At 39.7% G+C, this 20,828-nt stretch overlaps 1 protein-coding gene across 6 annotated transcripts in view; it reads left to right on the top strand.

Annotated features, from left to right (window-relative positions):
* NETO2 (neuropilin and tolloid like 2) overlaps nucleotides 1–19,574 on the top strand; it is a 59,760-nt gene extending 40,186 nt beyond the window's left edge. For 4 of the 6 annotated variants that reach the window (XM_024234008.3, XM_024234006.3, XM_024234005.3 and 1 more), the window contains exons 8-9: nucleotides 16,076–16,189; nucleotides 18,601–19,574. In XM_024234008.3, coding sequence (XP_024089776.1) covers nucleotides 16,076–16,189; nucleotides 18,601–19,181 — 695 coding nt within the window. In that variant the 3' untranslated portion in view covers nucleotides 19,182–19,574. The remainder of the gene's footprint in view (nucleotides 1–16,075; nucleotides 16,190–18,600) is intronic. The other 2 variants (XM_063717286.1, XM_024234007.3) reach the window with 1 other exon arrangement.
* The last annotated feature ends 1,254 nt before the right edge of the window (nucleotides 19,575–20,828 follow it).

The raw sequence follows: 20,828 nt of genomic DNA, 5'->3' as shown, positions 1-20,828 counted from the left end.
AGTTTAGTTAGATCCATTTGTCAATTTTGGCTTTTGTTGCCATTGCTTTTGGTGTTTTAGTCATGAAGTCTTTGCCCATGCCTATCTCCTGAATGGTATTGCCTAGGTTTTCTTCTAGGGTTTTTATGGTTTTAGGTCTTATGTTTAAGTCTTTAGTCCATCTTGAGTTACTTTTTGTATAAGGTCCAGTTTCTGGAAGGGGTCCAGTTTCAATTTTCTGCATATGGCTAGCCAGATTTCCCAATACCATTTATTAAATAGGAAATCCTTTCCCCATTGCTTGTTTTCGTCAGATCTGTCAAAGATCAGATGGTTGTAGATATGTGATGTTGTTTCTGAGGCCTCTGTTCTGTTCCATTGGTCTATGTATCTGTTTTGATACCAGTACCTTGCTGTTTTGGTTACTGTACCCTTGTAGTATAGTTTGAAGTAAGGAAGCATGATGCCTCCAGCGTTGTTCTTTTTGCTTGGGATTGTCTTGGCTATACAGGCTCCTTTTTGGTTCCATACGAAATTTAAACTAGTTTTTTCTAATTCTGTGAAGAAAGTCAAATGGTAGCTTGATGGGGATAGCATTGAATCTATAAATTACTTTGGGCAGTATGGCCATTTTTACGATATTGATTCTTCCTATCCATGAGCATGGAATGTTTTTACATTTGTTTGTGTCCTCTCTTATTTCCTTGAGCAGTGGTTTGTAGTTCTCCTTGAAGTGATCCTTCACATCCCTTGTAAGTAGTATTTGTATGTATTTTATTCTCTTTGTAGCAATTGTGAATGGGAGTTCACTCATGATTTGGCTCTCTGTTTGTCTGTTATTGGTGTATAGGAATGCTTGTGATTTTTGCACATTGATTTTGTATCCTGAGACTTTGCTGAAGTTGCTTATCAGCTTTAAGGAGATTTTGGGCTGAGACAATGGGGTTTTCTAAATATACAATCATGTCATCTGCAAACAGAGATAATTTAACTTCCGGTCTTCCTGTTTGAATACCCTGTATTTCTTTATCTTTCCTAATTGCCCTGGCCAGAACCTCCAATACTATGTTGAGTAGGAGTGTTGAGAGAGGGCATCCTTGTCTTGTGCCAGTTTTCAAAGGGAATGCTTCCAGCTTTTGTCCATTCAGTATGATATTGGCTGTGGGTTTGTCATAAATTGCTCTAATTATTTTGAGATACGTTTCATCAATACCTGGTTTATTGAGAGTTTTTAGCATGAAGGGGTGTTGAATTTTATAGAAGGCCTTTTCTGCATCTATTGAGATAATAATGTATTTTTTCTCATTGGGTCTGTTTATGTGATTTGCCTATGTTGAACCAGCCTTGCATCCGAGGGATGAAGCTGACTTGATTGTGGTAAATAAGCTTTTTGATGTGCTGCTGGATTTAGTTTGCTAGTATTTTATTGAGGATTTTCACATCAATGTTCATCAGGGATTTTGGCCTGAAATTTTCTTGTTTGTTGTGTCTCTGCCAGGTTTTGTTACCAGGATGATGCTGGCCTCATAAAGTGAGTTAGAGAGAAGTCCCTCTTTTCTGTTGTTTGGAATACTTTCAGAAGGAATGGTACCAGCTCCACTTTGTACCTCTGGTAGAATTCGGGTGTGAGTCCATCTGGTCCTGGGCTTTTTTTGGTTGGTAGGCTATTAATTACTGCCTCAATTTCAGAACTTGTTATCGGTCTGTTCAGGGATTCAACTTCTTCCTGGTTTAGTCTTGGGAGGGTGTATGTGTCCAGGAATTTAGATTTTCTAGTTTATTTGCGTAGAGGTGTTTATAGTATTCTCTGATGGTAATTTCTGTTTCTGTGGGATCAGTGATGATATCTCCTTTATCATTTTTTATTGTGTCTATTTGATTCTTCTCTCTTTTCTTCTGTATTAGTCTGACTAGCGGTCTATTTTGTTAGTCTTTTCAAAAAACCAGTTCCTGGACTCATTGCTTTTGTTTTTTTGTGTCTCTGTCTCCTTCAGTTCTGCTCTGATCTTAGTTATTTTGTCTTCTGCTAACTTTTGAATTTGTTTGCTCTTGCTTCTCTAGTTCTTTTAATTGTGATGTTAGGGTGTCGATTTTAGATCTTTCCCACCTTCTCCTGTGGGCATTTAGTGCTATAAATTTCCCTCTAAACACTGCTTTAGCTGTGTCCCAGAGATTCTGGTATGTTGTGTCTGTTCTCATTGGTTTCAAATAACTTATTTATTTCTGCCTTAATTTATTTACCCCATAGTCATTCAGGAGCAGGTTGTTCAGTTTCCATGTAGTTGTGTGGTTTTGAGTGAGTTTCTTAATCCTGAGTTCTAATTTGATTGCACTGTGGTCTGAGAGACTGTTTGTTATGATTTCTGTTCTTTTGCATTTGCTAAGGAGTGTTTTACTTCCAATTATGTGGTCAATTTTAGAATGAGTGTGATGTGGTGCTGAGAAGAATGTATATTCTGTTGATTTGGGTTGAAGAGTTCTGTAGATGTCTATTAGGTCTGCTTGGTCCAGAGCTGAGTTCAAGTCCTGACTATCCTTGTTAATTTTCTGTCTCATTATCTGTCTAATATTGACAATGAGTTGTTAAAGTCTTTCACTGTTATTGCATGGGAGTCTAAGTCTCTTTATAGGTCTCTAAGAACTTGCTTTATGAATCTGGGTGCTCCTGTATTGGGTGCATATATATATTTAGGATAGTTAGCTCTTGTTGCATTGATCCCTTTACCATTATGTAATGCCCTTCTTTGTCTTTTTTGATCATTGTTAGTTTAAAGTCTGTTTTATCAGAGACTAGGATTGCAACCTCTGCTTTTTTTTTTTCTTGCCATTTGCTTGGTAAATATTCCTCCATCTGTTTATTTTGAGCCTATGTATGTCTTTGCACATGAGGTGGATCTCCTAAATGCAGCACACTGATGGGTCTTGACTCTTTATCCAATTTGCCAGTCTGTGTCTTTTAATTGGGGGCATTTAGCCCATTTACATCTAAGGTTAATATTGTTATCTGTGAATTTGATCCTGTCATTATGATGGTAGCTGGTTATTTTGCCCATTAGTTGTTGCAGTTTCTTCATAGTGTCAATGGTCTTTAAAATTTGGTATGTTTTTGCAGTGGCTGGTACTGGTTTTTCCTTTCCGTATTTAGTGCTTTCTTCAGGAGCTCTTGTAAGGCAGGCCTGGTGGTGACAGAGTCTCTCAGCATTTGCTTGTCTGTAAAGGATTTTATTTCTCCTTCACTTAACGAAGCTTAGTTTGGCTGGATATGAAATTCTGGGTTGAAAATTCTTTTAAGAATGTTGAGGCTGGGTGCGGTGGCTCACACGCCTGTAATCCCAGCACTTTGGGAGGCCGAGGCAGGTGGATCACGAGGTCAGGAGTTCAAGACCAGCCTGGCCAAGATGTTGAAACCCCATCTCTACTAAAAATACAAAAATTACCCAGGTGTGGTGGCAGGCGCCTGTAATCCCAGCTACTCGTGAGGCTGAGAGAATTGCTTGAACCCATTGAACCCAGGAGGCAGAGGTTGCAGTGAGCCGAGATTCTGACAGAGTGAGACTCCGTCACATACACAAAAAAAGAATGTTGAATATTGGTCCCCACTCTCCTGTGGCTTGTAGGGTTTCTGCAGAGAGATCCGCTGTTAGTCTGATGGGCTTCCCTTTGTGGGTAACCTGATCTTTTCTCTCTGACTGCCCTTAACATTTTTTCCTTCATTTCAACCTTAGTGAGTCTCATGATTATGTGTCTTGGGGTTGCTCTTCTCGAGGAGTACTTTGTGGTGTTCTCTGTATTTCCTGAATTTGAATGTTGGCCTATCTTGCTAGGTTGGGGAAGTTCTCTTGGATAATATCCTGAAGAGTGTTTTCCAACTTGGTTCCATTCTCCCTGTCACTTTGAGGTACACCAGTCAAACGTAGGTTTGGTCTTTTCACGTAGTCCCATATTTCTTGGAGACTTTGTTCGTTCCTTTTCATTCTTTTTTCTCTAATTTTGTCTTCCCACTTTATTTCATTAAACTGATCTTCAGTCTCTGATGTCCTTTCTTCTGCTTGATCCATTCAGCTATTGATACTTACATATGCTTCACGAAGTTCTCATGCTGTGTTTTTCAGCTCCATCGGGTCATTTATGTTCTTCTCTAAACTGGTTGTTCTAGTTAGCAATTCCTCTAACCTTTTTTCAACGTTCTTAGCTTCCTTGCATTGGGTTAGAACATGCTCCTTTAGCTCGGAGAAGTTTGTTATTACCCACCTTCTGAAGCCTACTTCTGTCAATTCATCAAACTCATTCTCCATCCAGTTTTGTTCCCTTGCTGGCAAGGGGTTGTGATCCTTTGGAGGAGAAGAGGAGTTCTGGTTTTTGGAATTTTCAGCCTTTTTGCAGTGTTTTTTCCTTATCTTCATGGATTTATCTACCTTTGGTCTTTGATGTTGGTGACGTTTGGATGTGGTATATGTGTGGACGCCCATTTTATTGATGTTGATGCTATCCCTTTCTGTTTGTTAGTTTTCCTTCTAACAGTCAGGCCTCTCTGCAGCAGGTCTGCTGGAGTTTGCTGGAGGTCCACTCCAGACCCTGTTTGCCTGTGTATCACCAGTGAAGGCTGCAGAATAGCAAAGATTGCTACCTTTTCCTTTCTCTGGAAGCTCCGTCCCAGAAGGGCACCCACCAGATGCCAGCTGGAGCTCTCCTGTGCGAGGTGTCTGTCAACCCCTTCTGTGAGGTATCTCCCAGTCAGGAGGCATGGGGGTCAGGGACCCACTTGAGGAGGCAGTGTGTCCCTTAGCAGAGTCCGAGTGCTGTGCTGGGAGGTCTGCTGCTCTCTTCAGAGCCGGCAGGCAGGAACGTTTAAGTCTGCTGAAGCTGCACCCACAGCCGCCCATTCCCCCAGGTGCTCTGTCCCAGGGAGATGGGAGTTTTATCTATAAGCCCCTGACTGGGGCTGCTGCCTTTCTTTCAGAGATGCCCTGCCCAGAGAGGAGGAATCTAGAGAGGCAGTCTGGCTACAGCAGCTTTGCTGAGCTGCGGTGGGCTCTGCCCAGTTCAGACTTCCCAGTGGCTTTGTTTACACTGTGAGGGGAAAATCACCTACTCAAGCCTCAGTCATGGCAGATGCCCCTCCCCCTACCAAGCTGGAGCGTCCCAGGTCAACTTCAGACTGCTGTGCTGGCAGTGAGAATTTCTAGCCAGTGCATCTTCGTCTGAAGGGCCCCGTGGGGGTGGGATCTGCTGAACTAGACCACTTGGCTCCCTGGCTTCAGCCCCCTTTCCAGAGGAATGAACAGTTCTGTCTCGCTGGCGTTCCAGGCACCACTAGGGTATGAAAAAAAACTTCTGCAGGTAGCTCAGTGTCTGCCCAAATGGCCACCAGTTTTATGCTTGAAACCCAGGTCCCTGGTGGTGTAGGCACCCGAGGGAATCTCCTGGTCTGCGGGTTGTGAAGACCATGGGAAAAGTGTAGTATCTGGGCCGGAATGCACCGTCCCTCATGGCTTCCCTTGGCTAGGGGAGGGAGTTCCCCGACCCCTTGAGCTTCCCAAGTGAGGTGACCCTCCACCCTGCTCCTACTCGTCCTCCGTGGGCTGTACCCACTGTCTAACCAGTCCCAGTGAAATGAGCCGGGTACCTCAGTTAGAAATGCAGAAATCACCTGCGTTCTGCCTTGATCTCATGGGGAGCTGCAGACTGGAGCTGTTCCTATTCAGCCATCTTGCCCAGGAATCAACCGATTGGTGTTAATTCTTTACATGTTTAGTAGAATTCACCAGTGAAGCCATGTGATCCAGAGCCTTTCTTTGTTGAGAAGTTCTGGATTCTTTTTTTAATCTCCTTGCTAGTTTTAGGCCTATTCTGATTTTCTTTGGCTTCTTTATGCGGTTTTGATTGTGTGTTTCTAGGAATTTGTCCATTTCCTCTAGGTTGTCAGTTTGTTGGCATACAGTTGTTCTTAGTATTCGCTTATGATTCTTTTTATATACGTAAGATCTGTAGTAATGTCTCCAGTTGCATTTCTGATTTTAATAATTTGAGATTTTTGTTCTTAATAATTCTAGCCAAAGGTTTGTCAGTCTTGTTGATTTGTTCAAAGAACCAAGTTTTGGGTTTTTGCTCTTTTTCTGTTTTCTATTTTTTTTATTGTCACTCTGATCTTTATTATTTTGTTACTTCTGCTAGCTTTGGATTTAGTTTGTCTTCTTTCTCTAGTTCTTTAAGGTATAAAGTTAAGCTGTTGATCTAAGTTGTTTCTTCTTTTTTAACGTAGGCATAGGCATTTACAGGTGTAAATTTCCCTTTTACTGCTGCTTTTACTACTCCCCATAAGTTTTGGCATGTTTTGGGTTTCATTTGCTCAAGGTATCTTATAATTTCCTGTGGATTTCTTTTTTGAAATCACAGCTTTAAAAGTTGTGTAAGAGTGTGTAGTTTAATTTACACAGACTTGTGAATTTTTTCATTTTCCTTCAGTTGTTGATATCTAGTTTCATTCCATTTTGATTTGAAAATAAATTTTATATTTCAGTCGTTTAAAATATATCAAGACTTGCTTTGTGGCTGAACATACGTAGTCTATTCTAGAGACTGTCTGATGCGTAATTGAGAAAAATGTGTATTCTGTTATTGGGTGGAATTTTCTGTATATGTTAGGTGCATTTGGTCTATAGTGGTGTTCAGGTCCTTTATTTTCTTATTGATGTTCTGCCTGGTCATTCTATCCTTTATTGAATGTGGGGTGTTGAAGTCTCCAATTACTATTATACAAGTGTCTACTTCTCCCATCAGTTCTGTCAATGTTCATTTCGTATATTTTAGGGCTCCTTTGTTTTTAGTCCATATATGTTTATAATTGTTATATCTTGTGGGTGAATTGACCCTTTTATCAATATACCATGTCCTTTTTTATCCAAGACTAGTCTTGCCACCCCCCAACTGTCTTTTAGCAACTATTTGCATGAAATATCTTTGCCCATCCTTTTACTTTCAACTTTTTTATATCTTTAAAGTGAGTGTCCTATAGGCAGCATATAATTGGATCTTGTTTTTTCCCATCAATTCTGCAATCTCTTCTTTTGATTGGAGAGTTTATTTATGTTTAATTGCTGATGAGGAAGGTTCTGTCACTTTGCTACTTGTTTTCTGTGTGTCTATAGCTTTGTTGTCTCTTCCTCCATTACTGCCTTCTTTTCTTTAATTGATTTTTTTTTGTAGTGACAAGTTTTGATTCCCTTTGCATTTCCTTTTGTGTATATTTTATAGATATGTTCTTGTGGTTACCATGGAGATTGTGTTTTTATGAACTGCTTAAGTTTTTAAAAGTTATCTTCACTATTTGGTAAGCATGTGGGAAGTTTTTCTTATTAAAGGTTGTAGCTCATACACAGACAACCACCACAACTTAAAAGTGGAGAAATTTTGAAGACAGATTTTAGGATTCTTCTTTGGGTTCCTAGGCCAGGCACAGCGGCTCATACATGTAATTCCAGCTTTTGTGAGGCGAGGTGGGTGGATCGCTTGAGCTCAGGAGTTTGAGACCAGCCTGCCTAGCCAACATGGTGAAACCCCATCTCTACTAAAAATACAAAAATTAGCTGGGCGTGGTGGTATGCGCCACTCAGGAGACTGAGATGGGAGGATCACTTGAGCCCAGGAGGCAGAGGTTGGAGTGTGCTAATATTGCACCACTGCACTCCAGCCTGGGTGACAGAGCAAGACACCATCTCAAAAAATAAATGGCTGGGCGCGGTGGCTCATGCTTGTAATCCCAGCACTTTGGGAGTCCAAGGCGGGCTGATCATGAGGTCAAGGAGATTGAGACCATCCTGGCTAACACAGTGAAACCCTGTCTCTACTAAAAATACAAAAACTTAGCCAGGCATGGTGGCGGGAGCCTGTAGTCCCAGCTACTCGGTAGGCTGAGGCAGGAGAATGGCGTGAACCCGAGAGGCGGAGCTTGCAGTGAGCCAAGGTTGCGCCACTGCACTCCAGCCTGGGTGACAGAGCGAGACTCCGTCTCTAAATAAATAAATAAATAAATAAATAAATAAATAAATAAATAAAACCTTCCTTTAGGTTCCTGAAAAATCAAGTGAATAAATTCCCACCAGGAAAAACTGTTTCTGCTATATTTCTTTGCTTTTCTATCTCCTTAAACTCCTCAGCCAGTTAGCTAAGGATTTTAAAAAAAAATCGAAGTGATATATCAGTACTTCCTAATTTTTTTTTATTTTGCGTATCATAAGTGCAGATCATATTACCAGTAGCTTTGGCAAAATCTACTTTCCAAAATACCATCATTTTTTTACTTAAATTTGAATGGCCCTTAACTTTAATCTACATTTGGGCAGGGCTAGTTAGCCTCTCCCAACTGTCTGTTTCCTCAGATTCATCTCCTGTATGAAGAAAAATACCATTTTAAGACACATATGAACTGCCCAGATATAGTTGAGTTTGTATGTTCACATCACATATATTTTAAAATTATAAGTGGTATATCTTATCTATTGTCATGAAAAGAAACAAATATTTTAGCCTTTATATCCTGACTGATGAATATGGTGTAATGGTAAGCTGTATGATTTGTGCAAATACAGAGTTTGTAAATACAAAAGTGTAACAATAAGATATCAGATATTTTTGACAAATTTGAAAATTAATAGTTTTTCTCAATCTTGTAATTTCAAAGCATTATATTATTCCATGGATTCTGTATTAAAATCATGACTGTTTATGACCATATACAGGCTTTCTTATAGCTGAACTCTTCTATCTAGAATTTTAAAGGTCTTCATGAGATGCCAAATGGTCAATTGGGTTATGAAGCCAATTTGGTCAACCAGCCTTCCTACCTGCTTTCCATGCATTTCTTTGGCATTTGTCATGTGAGGTACTGTGTTTGATGCTAGGAAGATACAAACATGCATGGAACAGTACCTGCCCTAAAGGGTTTTCCAGTCAGTTAGGTAAGGTGACATACACAAATAGTGACAGTGTAGGATTGACCGTGACAAAGACCCTTTGAGACATAAAACAAAGTGTTCTCCTGTTAAAAATCCAAGTTCCTTCAAACAGGCAGCATCAATTACGGAGGAGGTGGTCTTTGAGTGCAGGTCCTTTGAGTGTGTCCTTGAGAGTAGATATATTTTGAAGGTAGAAATGTTCATTGAGGCTGTTATTTTAGACAGAAGCAATAATGAGCAAAGCATTGAAGCAGAGCTAAGGTGGGCCACAAGAAGTGTGGTAGAGGGAGTGGCAGAGAAAGAAGGCAGGAAAGGTAGATTAAAACTAGATGAAGCCCTTTGAAAAAAATCAAAGGGAAAATGTAGACTCATCTTACAGGCATCGGAGAGTTGGCACTATAAAGTAACATCTTTAGCGCTGTGCATGGATATGAGTTAAGAGTTTACTTCCATAGTCACAGCGGGAAGCCATGGAGGTCTGAACCTAAGCAGGGGCAGTGAGGACAAAGAAGAGTGGGAAATGGAATCTACAGGATTCAATGACCCGTTCAATGAAGGCTAAAAGAATGAGTCAGTCACCTACAATTTTGAGTCTGACTGACTTGGAAAATGAAAACTGAACAGACAAGATGGGGAAAGTGTCATGTTTTGGACATGGTGAGCTCCTTGGGCAGCTGGAAATGTAGGGAGCTCACGGTGGCATTTGCTGAGAGTGAACTTTGCTGCTGCCGCTTCCTTCACCAGGGAGAGAACCTGAGCATGTTTCTAAAACCTTTTAAATTTGAGAACTTTTCAAACTTAAAAAACTATACAGAGGCTATTTCACTATGTCAAATAACTATAAATCAGTGCTTTATACAAAGATGTAGCTAACAAGAAAGGCTTTTAGCCTCCTTATTTTTCCCTCGGTTTCTGTGCACCCGTGCTGTCCAGTCCAGTGTCCGCCAGCCACCTGCAGCCTCTGAGCACTTGTAACATGGCCCGTCTAAACCGACATGTGCTATCATTATAAAAATGCCTCCCAGATGTCAGAGGCTTGGTATGAAATAAAGAATGTAAAGTATCCCTCTAACAGTATTTTATGCTATATGTTAAAATGAGAATGTTTTGGAAATTGTTTCAGGGCTTCCAACAGCATCCCCATGTTAGGTGCCTTGCTGGAAGGACTCTAGAACCCAGCATTTATTTGTACTGCACTCACAGCTGGGATGGATGACAACAAAAGGGAGCTGCCAGGGAGAGGCTGCCAGGGTCTGGACCGATCCTTGCACAGGTCCACATACCGCGTCCTTTCCATGAGGGGCATTCTGAGTATGCCTGTTTCTCCAACAACAGCAAATGGGCATGGGCTGGACACAGTGGCTTACGCCTGTAATCCCAGCTCTTTGGGAGGCCAGGGTGGGAGGATTGCCTGAGACCAGCCTGGGCAACATAATGGGACAACATCTCTACAAAAAAAAAAAAAAACGAAAACAGTTTTAAATGAGTTGGGCATGGTGGTGCACACCTGTGGTTCCAGCTACTCTGGAGGCTGAGACAGGAGGATCACTTGAGCCCAGGAGGTTGAGGCTGCAGTGAGCTGTGAATCATGCCACTGCATTCCAGCCTGGGCAACAGAGCGAGACTCTGTCTCCAAAAAAAAATAAAAATGCAGTAGCACATATGCAGTGTTTCTGCCCAGAGAAGCCCATTAGAGACTCAGCACCCAAGTTTCTTATCAGGGTCTGGTCACATAGGAACCCTCTGCTTTGCATATATCAAAATTTCAGACTCTCAGCAGGAAAGCAAGTATTTGGCATAAATGACATCTTTTATGCAAAGTCTAGGTACAATGAAGTACCCTTATCTGTTAGGGAATGGATGGCACCCAAGGGCCAGTCTTGCATGCAGAACCTTTCAAAGGTAGCACCCTCAGGCCTGCTATAATGTTAACTCTTTCTGCACAAATATGTTGGGTTAAATTATATAAGTCAAATTAATTCCACCAATTTCTTTTTTACTTTTTAATGTGGCTACTTGCTCACATTTTTTACTCACATATTTATTTTGGGCAGCACTGGTCTATATCCATGATGAGAAATTCTTCTCTAATGTGTTTTAGTTAAGTTATTTTCTCTATATACACTAATTTTTTTTTGTTAATACAAATCTGATAATTAAACAGGTGAAAAGCTTCCCTCAAGTGATATCTTTATATTAACTAATCACCAAATGTAAGAAGAAGTTTAAATTGTAAGGCTGCAATAGATTTAACTTCATATCCCAAATTTAGCTTTATTACCCAAGAACAAGAAGAAAGCCGCCCATTCGGAAAAATTGTGTGTGATTAAAATAAGGGATTTAACAGAATTTTTTAAAAACAAGAGCCAGCTTGAAAAACCTCCATTTGGAAAGCAAATTTCAGAGCTCCAGTTAGTAAATTTTTTCATGCTTATCATTAATTCAAATTATTGAACTATTTCTTTTGTTCTCCTCTAAGCTGTGATTTGTAGTTGTTACGATTTCACCCATGGAAACAATTAGTATTTCAGAAGAGGTTTATATAAATGGGCTAATTCTGCGTGAGAGATTCAGTTCATGCCTACCCATTGTACATTGCAGATATAACTGAAATAGAATAATTTTGCTAAAATGGATGATACAGAATAGCAATCAGGATATATTTGGCTTCTTCCCAGGCACTGAATACTAATATATACCTCACTCTTTAAGAAAGAAACGGTTTTAGGAAAATAATTTCTAGGACTAGAACTGTGAAAGCAACAGCAGATATTTTTGTTAGAATAAACCCGCAATATGATTTTCGGTGACACACTGCCTGCAGGCCCCCTGCAGGCTTTGCTGAAGGACAGCCATCCTTCAGCATCATAGCCACATCTCATTGAAATTGGCGGGGGGGGGGACACAAAATCGCAGCCCTTCCCTTCCTTTCCACACCATGACCCAGCAGTGAGGAACGGCAGTAGGTAGAGAGTTCTCAGGCTATAAGTGGAGTTCATAACTGGCACTATTTTTGCTGTCTTTTATTTATATAAAGACTTGTAGTTCAATCATTTTATTATTTGACTTGAAGCATACCATTAAAATCCCATATCAATAACTGATGCTTGATTGTTATTTCCACTAGCCATGCTTAACCAGTGAAAAGCCATAAAGGTTAATGTAGGTGTAATTATTAATATAACTCACATTTCAATGAAACAAAAGCTGACAGTATCAGTGCTGTTTTCTAATTACTTTGAATAATATGGAGAGCAGCTGTAAAGAATTTATAATAAAAACTGAAGACATTTTCCTCTCACTGCTCAATCAGTGATGAACATGGAGTGGTAAACCTGTCTTTAAGGCCATCTTTGACGTTATAAAGAGCCATCAAAGCGGGGGGTCACATAATGTTATGTAGATAAACCTTAAAAACCAATGGTAATTTTATTCATGAAATCCGAATGCCAAGGATCCACAGTGCTGTTTATTACCTTATTCAGCCTGTCTCGAAAATGGCTTATCTTTCGTACATCCCCTTTTTGTGAACTAGATAAAATAGGTAGTAGAATTAGAACATAATATACAATTATATTGTATGTAATAGAATTACTGTGTGGTATATAAATAAACTCCAGTTTGTAGAAATGAGGAAATCAAAAATGCTATATGTTTCTCTTGGCCGTTTTTAAATATTTTTCAGTGCCCCGATTTGTATGATACAGCTTTATGTTATCTATGACAAACCCAAGTAAGTGCACTAGCTAATTTTGTAGCTAATTTGTAAAGTGAATAAAACACCACCATACACTCCCCAGCCCTCAATATGATGGCATGTTTGTGTAACTGCTACCTGTTGTCTTTCCGATGAGCCTTGGAACCATCAGTGTTATCTAAGAACCATGAAGTAATTATTTCCGTGGTTTTAGTGATACCATTTTGATAGGTTAGCAGTCTCTGGATAAATTACTTGTTAGATATATACATCATTTGAACTTAAATCTAAAACAGAAGTATCATGATTGAGACCACTGATTGCATAGTCTCATCAAATTTTGGAACCAGAAGTCTGAGATACACTGTATTCCATCCCCTTCATTTTAAAAGAGGAAACCGAGGCCCAAGGAGGTTAAATACCTTAGAATGTGGATTAACTGGTAATAGAAACCATTTTTATTGATTACTAGCCCATTGTTTTTTTCTGCTTTCTGCTGCATGGTGCTGTTTCCCAAGTTCCTTCACAGTTCTTAGCTATTGTGGACTCTTCAGTCATGTCAGCCACCAAGGGATTGTCATACTTGAACTGCAGCGGCTGAGTACTCCACAGGTGAACAAGCTTAACAGTTTAGTGTGAAGACTGTTGAACTGTATGTAGAGAAAGAAGTCTAAACTCAACTGCAGGTTGGCTTACAGTGAGGAGCGGGAAGGGATAAACGAACCCTAGTTCATAATGACTATAGATTTTTAACCTGTTGTACTGAAACTTGGGTGAATAATACCGTTTAGGGCATTCTGCTTAAAGAGAGATTATGATCATACTCTTAATAGCAAAGCAATTTTGGATATTCACTGTGGACCTACATTTGTCAGATTATGTTTTGGAGTTATCTAGGTACCTAATAAATGCCTGTTTTTCCAGCCCATGTTCACAGCCCATTGAGAAATAGACAAAGTGGGTAAGGCAGATGAATGAAAAAATGTCAGTTTTATTACTGATAATGTAGTGCAATTGGAGAATGTGGTCAGATATTCCAGACTTCCTATGACTGCACGCTAAAGAGTCTTCTCTTTGGAGGGGAAAAAAATAATGCTTATGGCTGTTTTTAAAATTACGTTTATTATATATTTATTAAGAGAAAGATAATATTTAGAAAAAAATCTCATTAGTCAAGTAAAATTTTACTCTATCTTGAAAAACCTTCTGAAAACAATATAAAAAATATTTGAGATATGTCAGTATAACATAGAGCAATATTCGATTCTCCCTCCTTGGTGTAGCAAATATTTTCTGAAAATCAAAAGTACAGAATCTTTTGGGCAGGAAATACATTTTGTCCAATTATAATTTTAGAAGTCAAAATTGTTAAGGTTTTTGGACCAGGCACAGTGGCTCACGCCTATAATCCCAACACTTTGGGAGGCTGAGGCAGGCAGATCACTTAAGGTCAGGAGTTCGAGACCAGCCTGGCCAACATGGTTAAACCCTGTCTCCACTAAAAATACACAAATTAGCTGGGCATGGTGACACGTGCCTGTAGTCCCAGCTACTCGGGGAGGCTGAGGCAGGAGAATTGCTTGAACCTGGGAGGCAGAGGTTGCAGTGAGCTGCGATCATGCCACTGCACTCCAGCCTGGGCAACAGAGACTCCATCTCCAAAAAAAAGAAAAAAAAAATTGCTAAGGTTTTTGGGCTTCTATCGTACTGAATGGGAAAATAATAAGCTGCCTCACTTCTTGACTTTCATATGTTTTGTTTGTTTCTTTACACTGAAATACTTAATACTACTCTATTGGAATTCTGCCTCCAAGCCAGGAGTTTATTTCCTCACAGAAGTAAGCACACTGACTAATAATCATCCATTCTAACAAAGGTTTACATACACAAGGGGAGGTGCCAAGTAGAGGAGTATGTGGAGTGTGATAGGAACACACAGGAGCGACTGGCTACCCCAGAGAAGCAAGGGGATTTTCACAGATGGTAACATTTGAGATGATACTGAAAGATGAGTAGGTGGCCGCCACAAAGAGAAAGAAGGAGCCATTCCAGGCTGAAAGAACAACTTATACAAGTAGGAAATTACATGGTATATATTCCATATACCTTTAGTGTCCTTAAGAAAATTTTTTTGAATCCAGAAGAGTGGATTTTTTTATTATGGGTAAAATATGCGTAACAAAATATATTATTTTAGCCATTTTAAGTATACAGTTCAGTAGCATTAAGTACATTCACATTATTGTGCAACCATTACCACTATCCATATTCAGAAAGTTTTTGTCTTCCCAAACTGAAACTCTGTACCCATTAAACATCATCTCCCCATTCCTCCCTCTTTTTGGACCCTGGTAACCTCTATTCTACTTTCTGTATCTATGAATTTGCCTCTTCTAGGCACCTCAATAAGTGGAATCATACAATATTTCTCATACAATAATTAATATGTAATTATAGGGCTTGGCACGGTGGCTCACACCTGTAATCCCAGCACTTTGGGAGGCCGAGGCAGGCAGATCACGGGGTCAGGAGTTCAAGACCAGCCTGGCCAACATAGTGAAAACCCGTCTCTGCTGAAAATACAAAAATTAGCCAGGCATGGCTCGTGCCTCTAGTCCCAGCTACTCGGGAGGCTGACACAGGAGGATCACTTGAACCCAGGAGGTGGAGGTTGCAGTGAGCCAAGATCACACCACTGCACTCCAGCCTGGCGACAGAGCGAGACTCCATCTCAAAGAAAAAAAAAATTTAATTATAAATAATTATGCTAAGTGAAATATGTGGCTTTGTCCGTGGTGTATGCATCATAATTTCATTTCTTTTTATGACCGAATCACATTCCATTGTCTTGTGGATGCTACATTGTTTATCCATCCACCCATCAATGGGCATTTTGTTTGTTCCCACCTTCTGGCTGTTGTGCATAATGCTGCTGTGAACATTGGTATGTGAGTAACTGAGTTCCTGGTTTCAGTTCTTTGGAGTAGGTAGCTAAAAGTAAAATTGCTGGATCATAAGGTAATTCTATCTTTAACTTTTTGAGGAGCCTCCAGATAATTTGCCACAATGACTGCACCGTTTTACATTCTCACCCTCAGTACAGAAGGGTTCCAGTGTCTCCACATCCTTGCCAACATTGTCTTTCAAAGTTTTGAAAAAAAAAATCTACCAGACTCTATACTGGTTCCATAAGAACCATTGAAAATACATTCATTATCATTACATTAAAAGTGACCTTTTGGGGCCTAGCATAAGAAAAAGTTTGAATGAGCCAGCATCAGAGAATATTGACGTTTGTCTTATTGTTTGAATAGTACAGAATTTATTCATGGAAAGGCCTTTGCGGTAAGAAAGTACTCTTATAAAGTCAGATTTGTAATGTATGAAATAAATCAAAATCAGGTGGTATGCCTGCTCTTCGCAACACTGTTTTCTCTTCCTGCAGCTCCCTGCACAAGCAGCACTTTCTTTTGCCATAGCAACATGTGCATCAATAATTCTTTAGTCTGTAATGGTGTCCAAAATTGTGCATACCCTTGGGATGAAAATCATTGTAAAGGTGAGTTTGATGTAAAGGCCAACCTTTTTGAGAAAAGAGTGGCTATTGCCCTTCATTAAGAACTTAAAATGTTATTTTCTACAACAGTGCTTAGCATAGCTGCTTTTTTTTGTTGTTTGAGACGGAGTCCTGCTCTGTCGCCCAGGCTGGAGTACAGTGGCACAATCTCAGCTCACTGCAAGCTCTGCCTCCCAGGTTCACGCCATTCTCCTGCCTTAGCCTCCCAAGTAGCTGGGACTACAGGTGCCTGCCACCACGCCCAGCTAATTTTTTGGTATTTTTAGTAGAGACGGGGTTTCACTGTGTTAGCCAGGATGGTCTCCATCTCCTGACCTTGTGATCCACCCGCCTCGGCCTCCCAAAGTGCTGGGATTACAGGCATGAGCCACCGCGCCTGGCCTAGCATAGCTGCTTTGACAGAAATGGAAACATATAAATGTTCTTTTAAATGGATCATAGACCTGGGATGTGGTGAAAAGCATAATCTAAACAAAAGCATTTTTTGTCTACAAACTGTTAAGTTCTAAAACATATTGTGGCCAGGCGCAGTGGTTTACACCTGTAATCCCAGCACTTTGGGAGGCTGAGGCAGGCGGATCACCTGAGGTCAGGAGTTTGAGACCAACCTGGCTAACATGGTGAAACCCCGTTTCTACTAAAAACACAAAAAAATTAGCTAGGCGTGGTGGCACATGCCTTTAATCCCAGCTACTCGGGAGGCTGAGGCAGGAGAATCGCTTGAACTTGGCAGGCGGAGGTTGCAGTATGCCGAGATCGCACCATTGCACTCCAGCTTGGACAACAAAAGTGAAAAACTCTGTCTCATCCAAAAAAAAAAAAAAGTATATCGTGGTATGCCTTGCCCTTATTTTGTTACTGTTGTTGAAGTTTGTCATTTGTATTGTAAACATACCTTATTTAGTTGTCAAAATAATTTAGAGGTTAGCCTGAAGTATGTGGAAACACTATTTAATAAAAATCAACTTGCAGATTCCATCTTACAACACAAAAACAGAAACATTCTATGAACTGCTTTTTTTATTTTATAACATTTCCTATGCTGTATTCCCAGTGTGTACTCATTGAAAGATAAATGCAGCTTGTGGTAATGGTTGAATGTCTGCAAGCTGGTTGTCAGATCACTGTGTAAGAACTAAAGGTGATCTTCCTTTTATCCTGTAAGACAGCAGTCCCCAACCTTTTTGGCATCAAGGACTGGTTTCATGGAAGACAATTTTTTCACAGAACAGGGGTGGGGCAGGGGGGTTGGTTTCAGGATGATTTAAGCACGTTACATTTATTGGGCACTTTATTATTATTACATTGTAATATATAATGAAATAATCATACAAGTCACCATAACACAGAATCAGTGGGAGCCCTGAGCTTGTTTTCCTTCAACTAGACAGTCCCATCTGGGGGTGATGAGAGACAGTGACAGATCATCAGGCATTAGATTCTCCTAAGGAGCTCACAGCCTGTATCCCTCACATGCACTTGGTCTTCTGTCGTACTGAATGGGAAAATAATAAGCTGCCTCACTTCTTGACTTTCATATGTTTTGTTTGTTTCTTTACACTGAAGTACTTAATACTACTCTATTGGACTTCTGCCTCCAAGCCAGGAGTTTATTTCCTAACAGAAGTAAGCACACTGACTAATAATAATCCGTTATTATTATCCATAATAGGGCTCCTGCTCCTGTGAGAATCTAATGCCACTGCTGATCTGACAGGAGGCAGTGCTGCGGGTAATGCGAGTGATGGGGAGCAGCAGCAAATACAGATGCAGCTTCACTCGCTCACTCGCAGCTCACCTCCTGCAGTGAGACCCAGGGGTCGAGGAACCCTGCTGAAAGAGTTCAATAAATACCTTACTGTGGAAAGGGGATCTAATCTGATATGGCTGTCGTAAATACTTGACATGAAGTGTTTTCAGTTAATCATTCAAAAACAGTAGGTCATGATAATATACTGGATGGGTTAGTCTGATGATGTTAGTTTGCTCTCCCTGGGGTCATCAGTAGATGTGGGTACACCTGAACACAGCAGTTGGTCAAACCTACCATAAAGCAGAAAGCTAAACTTGATAGAACAAGAGTATTTATTTGGCGTAGTCTATATTTGTGTATTTGATTTGATTTGCAGAATGTATGCATTTATGTGTCTTCTGAAGAAAGAGACCAAGAACTTTATCTTCTGTAATCTATCTATCAGTACTGCGATTGGTAACTTTAACCAGAAATTATAATAGGGTTGTTTTATTTGTTTAAAAACCTACTTGTAAATTGCATTGTCTGTAGTATATTTGGCCCAAGTATTCTGTTTTACCTAAAAATACCTTACTGATTTGTACCAGGATTCATATTAATGTATTTTGAAAACTTAACGTTTCTCATTTTCTTTCTACAGAAAAGAAAAAAGCAGGAGTATTTGAACAAATCACTAAGACTCATGGGACAATTATTGGCGTTACTTCAGGGATTGTCTTGGTCCTTCTCATTATTTCTATTTTAGTACAAGTGAAACAGCCTCGAAAAAAGGTCATGGCTTGCAAAACTGCTTTTAATAAAACCGGGTTCCAAGAAGTGTTTGATCCTCCTCATTATGAACTGTTTTCACTAAGGGACAAAGAGATTTCTGCAGACCTGGCAGACTTGTCGGAAGAATTGGACAACTACCAGAAGATGCGGCGCTCCTCCACCGCCTCCCGCTGCATTCACGACCACCACTGTGGGTCGCAGGCCTCCAGCGTCAAACAAAGCAGGACCAACCTCAGTTCCATGGAACTTCCTTTCCGAAATGACTTTGCACAACCACAGCCAATGAAAACATTTAATAGCACCTTCAAGAAAAGTAGTTACACTTTCAAACAGGGACATGAGTGCCCTGAGCAGGCCCTGGAAGACCGAGTAATGGAGGAGATTCCCTGTGAAATTTATGTCAGGGGGCGAGAAGATTCTGCACAAGCATCCATATCCATTGACTTCTAATATTCTGCTAACGGTGATGTGAATTCTTAAGTGTGTACGTACGCAGCCTCCAGGGCACCATACTGTTTCCAGCAACCAACCCTTTTCTCCCATCACAACTACGAAGACCTTGATTTACCATTAACCTATTGTATGGTGATGTTTTTATTCTCTCAGGCAGTCTATATATGTTAAACCAATCAAGGAACTTACTCTATTCAGTGGAAACAATAATCATCTTTATTGCTTGGTGTCATTTATAGGAAGCACTGCCAGTTAAAGAGCATTGGAAGAGGTGGTTGGATGGAGCCAGGCTCAGGCTGCCTATTCGTTTTAGCAACAAGAAGACTGCTCTTGACTGATACAGCTCTGTCAATATTTTGATGCCACAATAAACTTTAAGATTTTTCTTTACATTTATTTTTCCTTTCTCTAAATTTAATTTGTTTTGTAAGCCTATAATTTTACCATTTCATTTTCTTACATAAATACAAGTGGTTAATGTACCACATACTTCAATATAGGCATTTGTTCTTGAATGTGTCAAAATACAGCTAGTTACTGTGCCAATTAAGACCCAGTTGTATTTCATCCATCTGTTTCTTCTTGGCTAATCTCTGTACTTCTGCCTTTTAATTACTGGGCCCTTATTCCTTATTTTCTGTGAGAAATAATAGATGATACGATTTATTACCTTTCAATTGTATTTTTCTCAGTTATACTAGAAAATTGCATAATCCTGGGATATATGTACCATTGCCAGCTATGACTAAAACTTTAAAAAAGATAAAAATTTCTAGCAAGCCTTTGAAGTTTACTAAGTATAGTCACATTCAGTGACAGCCCATTCATTCCAGTAAACAGAGTCATTTCATTCACTTTGGGAGAGGCCTATAATTACATTTATTTGCAGTGTTTCTCTTCGCTAGATTGTTACATAGCTCCCATTCTATTGGTTTTGCTTACCCCATATGGTAACCAAGGTTAGATGCCAGTTAAAATTCCTTAGAAATTGAATGAGCCTTGAGATTGCTTCTTACCTGGGACACGACATTTTTCTAGCTCTTATCAAGAATAACAACTTCCACTTTTTTTTAAACTGCACTTTTGACTTTTTTTATGGTATATAAACAATAATTTATAAACAATATAAAAGCTCATTGTGTTTTTTAGACTTTTGATATTATTTGATACTGTACAAACTTTATTAAATCAAGATGAAAGACCTACAGGACAGATTCCTTTCGGTGTTCACATCAGCGGCTTTGTATGCAAATATGCTGTGTTGGTCCTGGACGCTATAACTTATTGTAAAGACCTTGGTAATGTGAACATAAGCTCTTTCCTTTTGTTACTGTATTTAGTTTGTGATAAATTTTTCACTGTGTGATATTTATGCTCTAAATCACTACACAAATCCCATATTAAAATATACATTGTACCTGACCCTTTAATCATGTTATTTATGCCACCAAGGTTGTGGATCTTAAGGTATGTATGGAAAGGAACTCATTTATCAAATTGTAAGTAATACAGACATGTCATTTAAAAGAGGTAAATTCTTGTTTTCTATATTTTGGTAGTAAATTCTCAATGAAATCAGTTGAAGTTTCACTGGATTTCATTAACTTTTAAATATTACATATACATGTTTTCTCAGATTAGTGA

Source organism: Pongo abelii, chromosome 18 (assembly GCF_028885655.2).
Source record: "Pongo abelii isolate AG06213 chromosome 18, NHGRI_mPonAbe1-v2.0_pri, whole genome shotgun sequence".
Lineage (NCBI taxonomy): Eukaryota > Metazoa > Chordata > Mammalia > Primates > Hominidae > Pongo > Pongo abelii.
The sequence above is the reverse complement of the archived record's forward strand: the minus strand, read 5'-3'. Positions and strand labels throughout refer to the sequence as shown.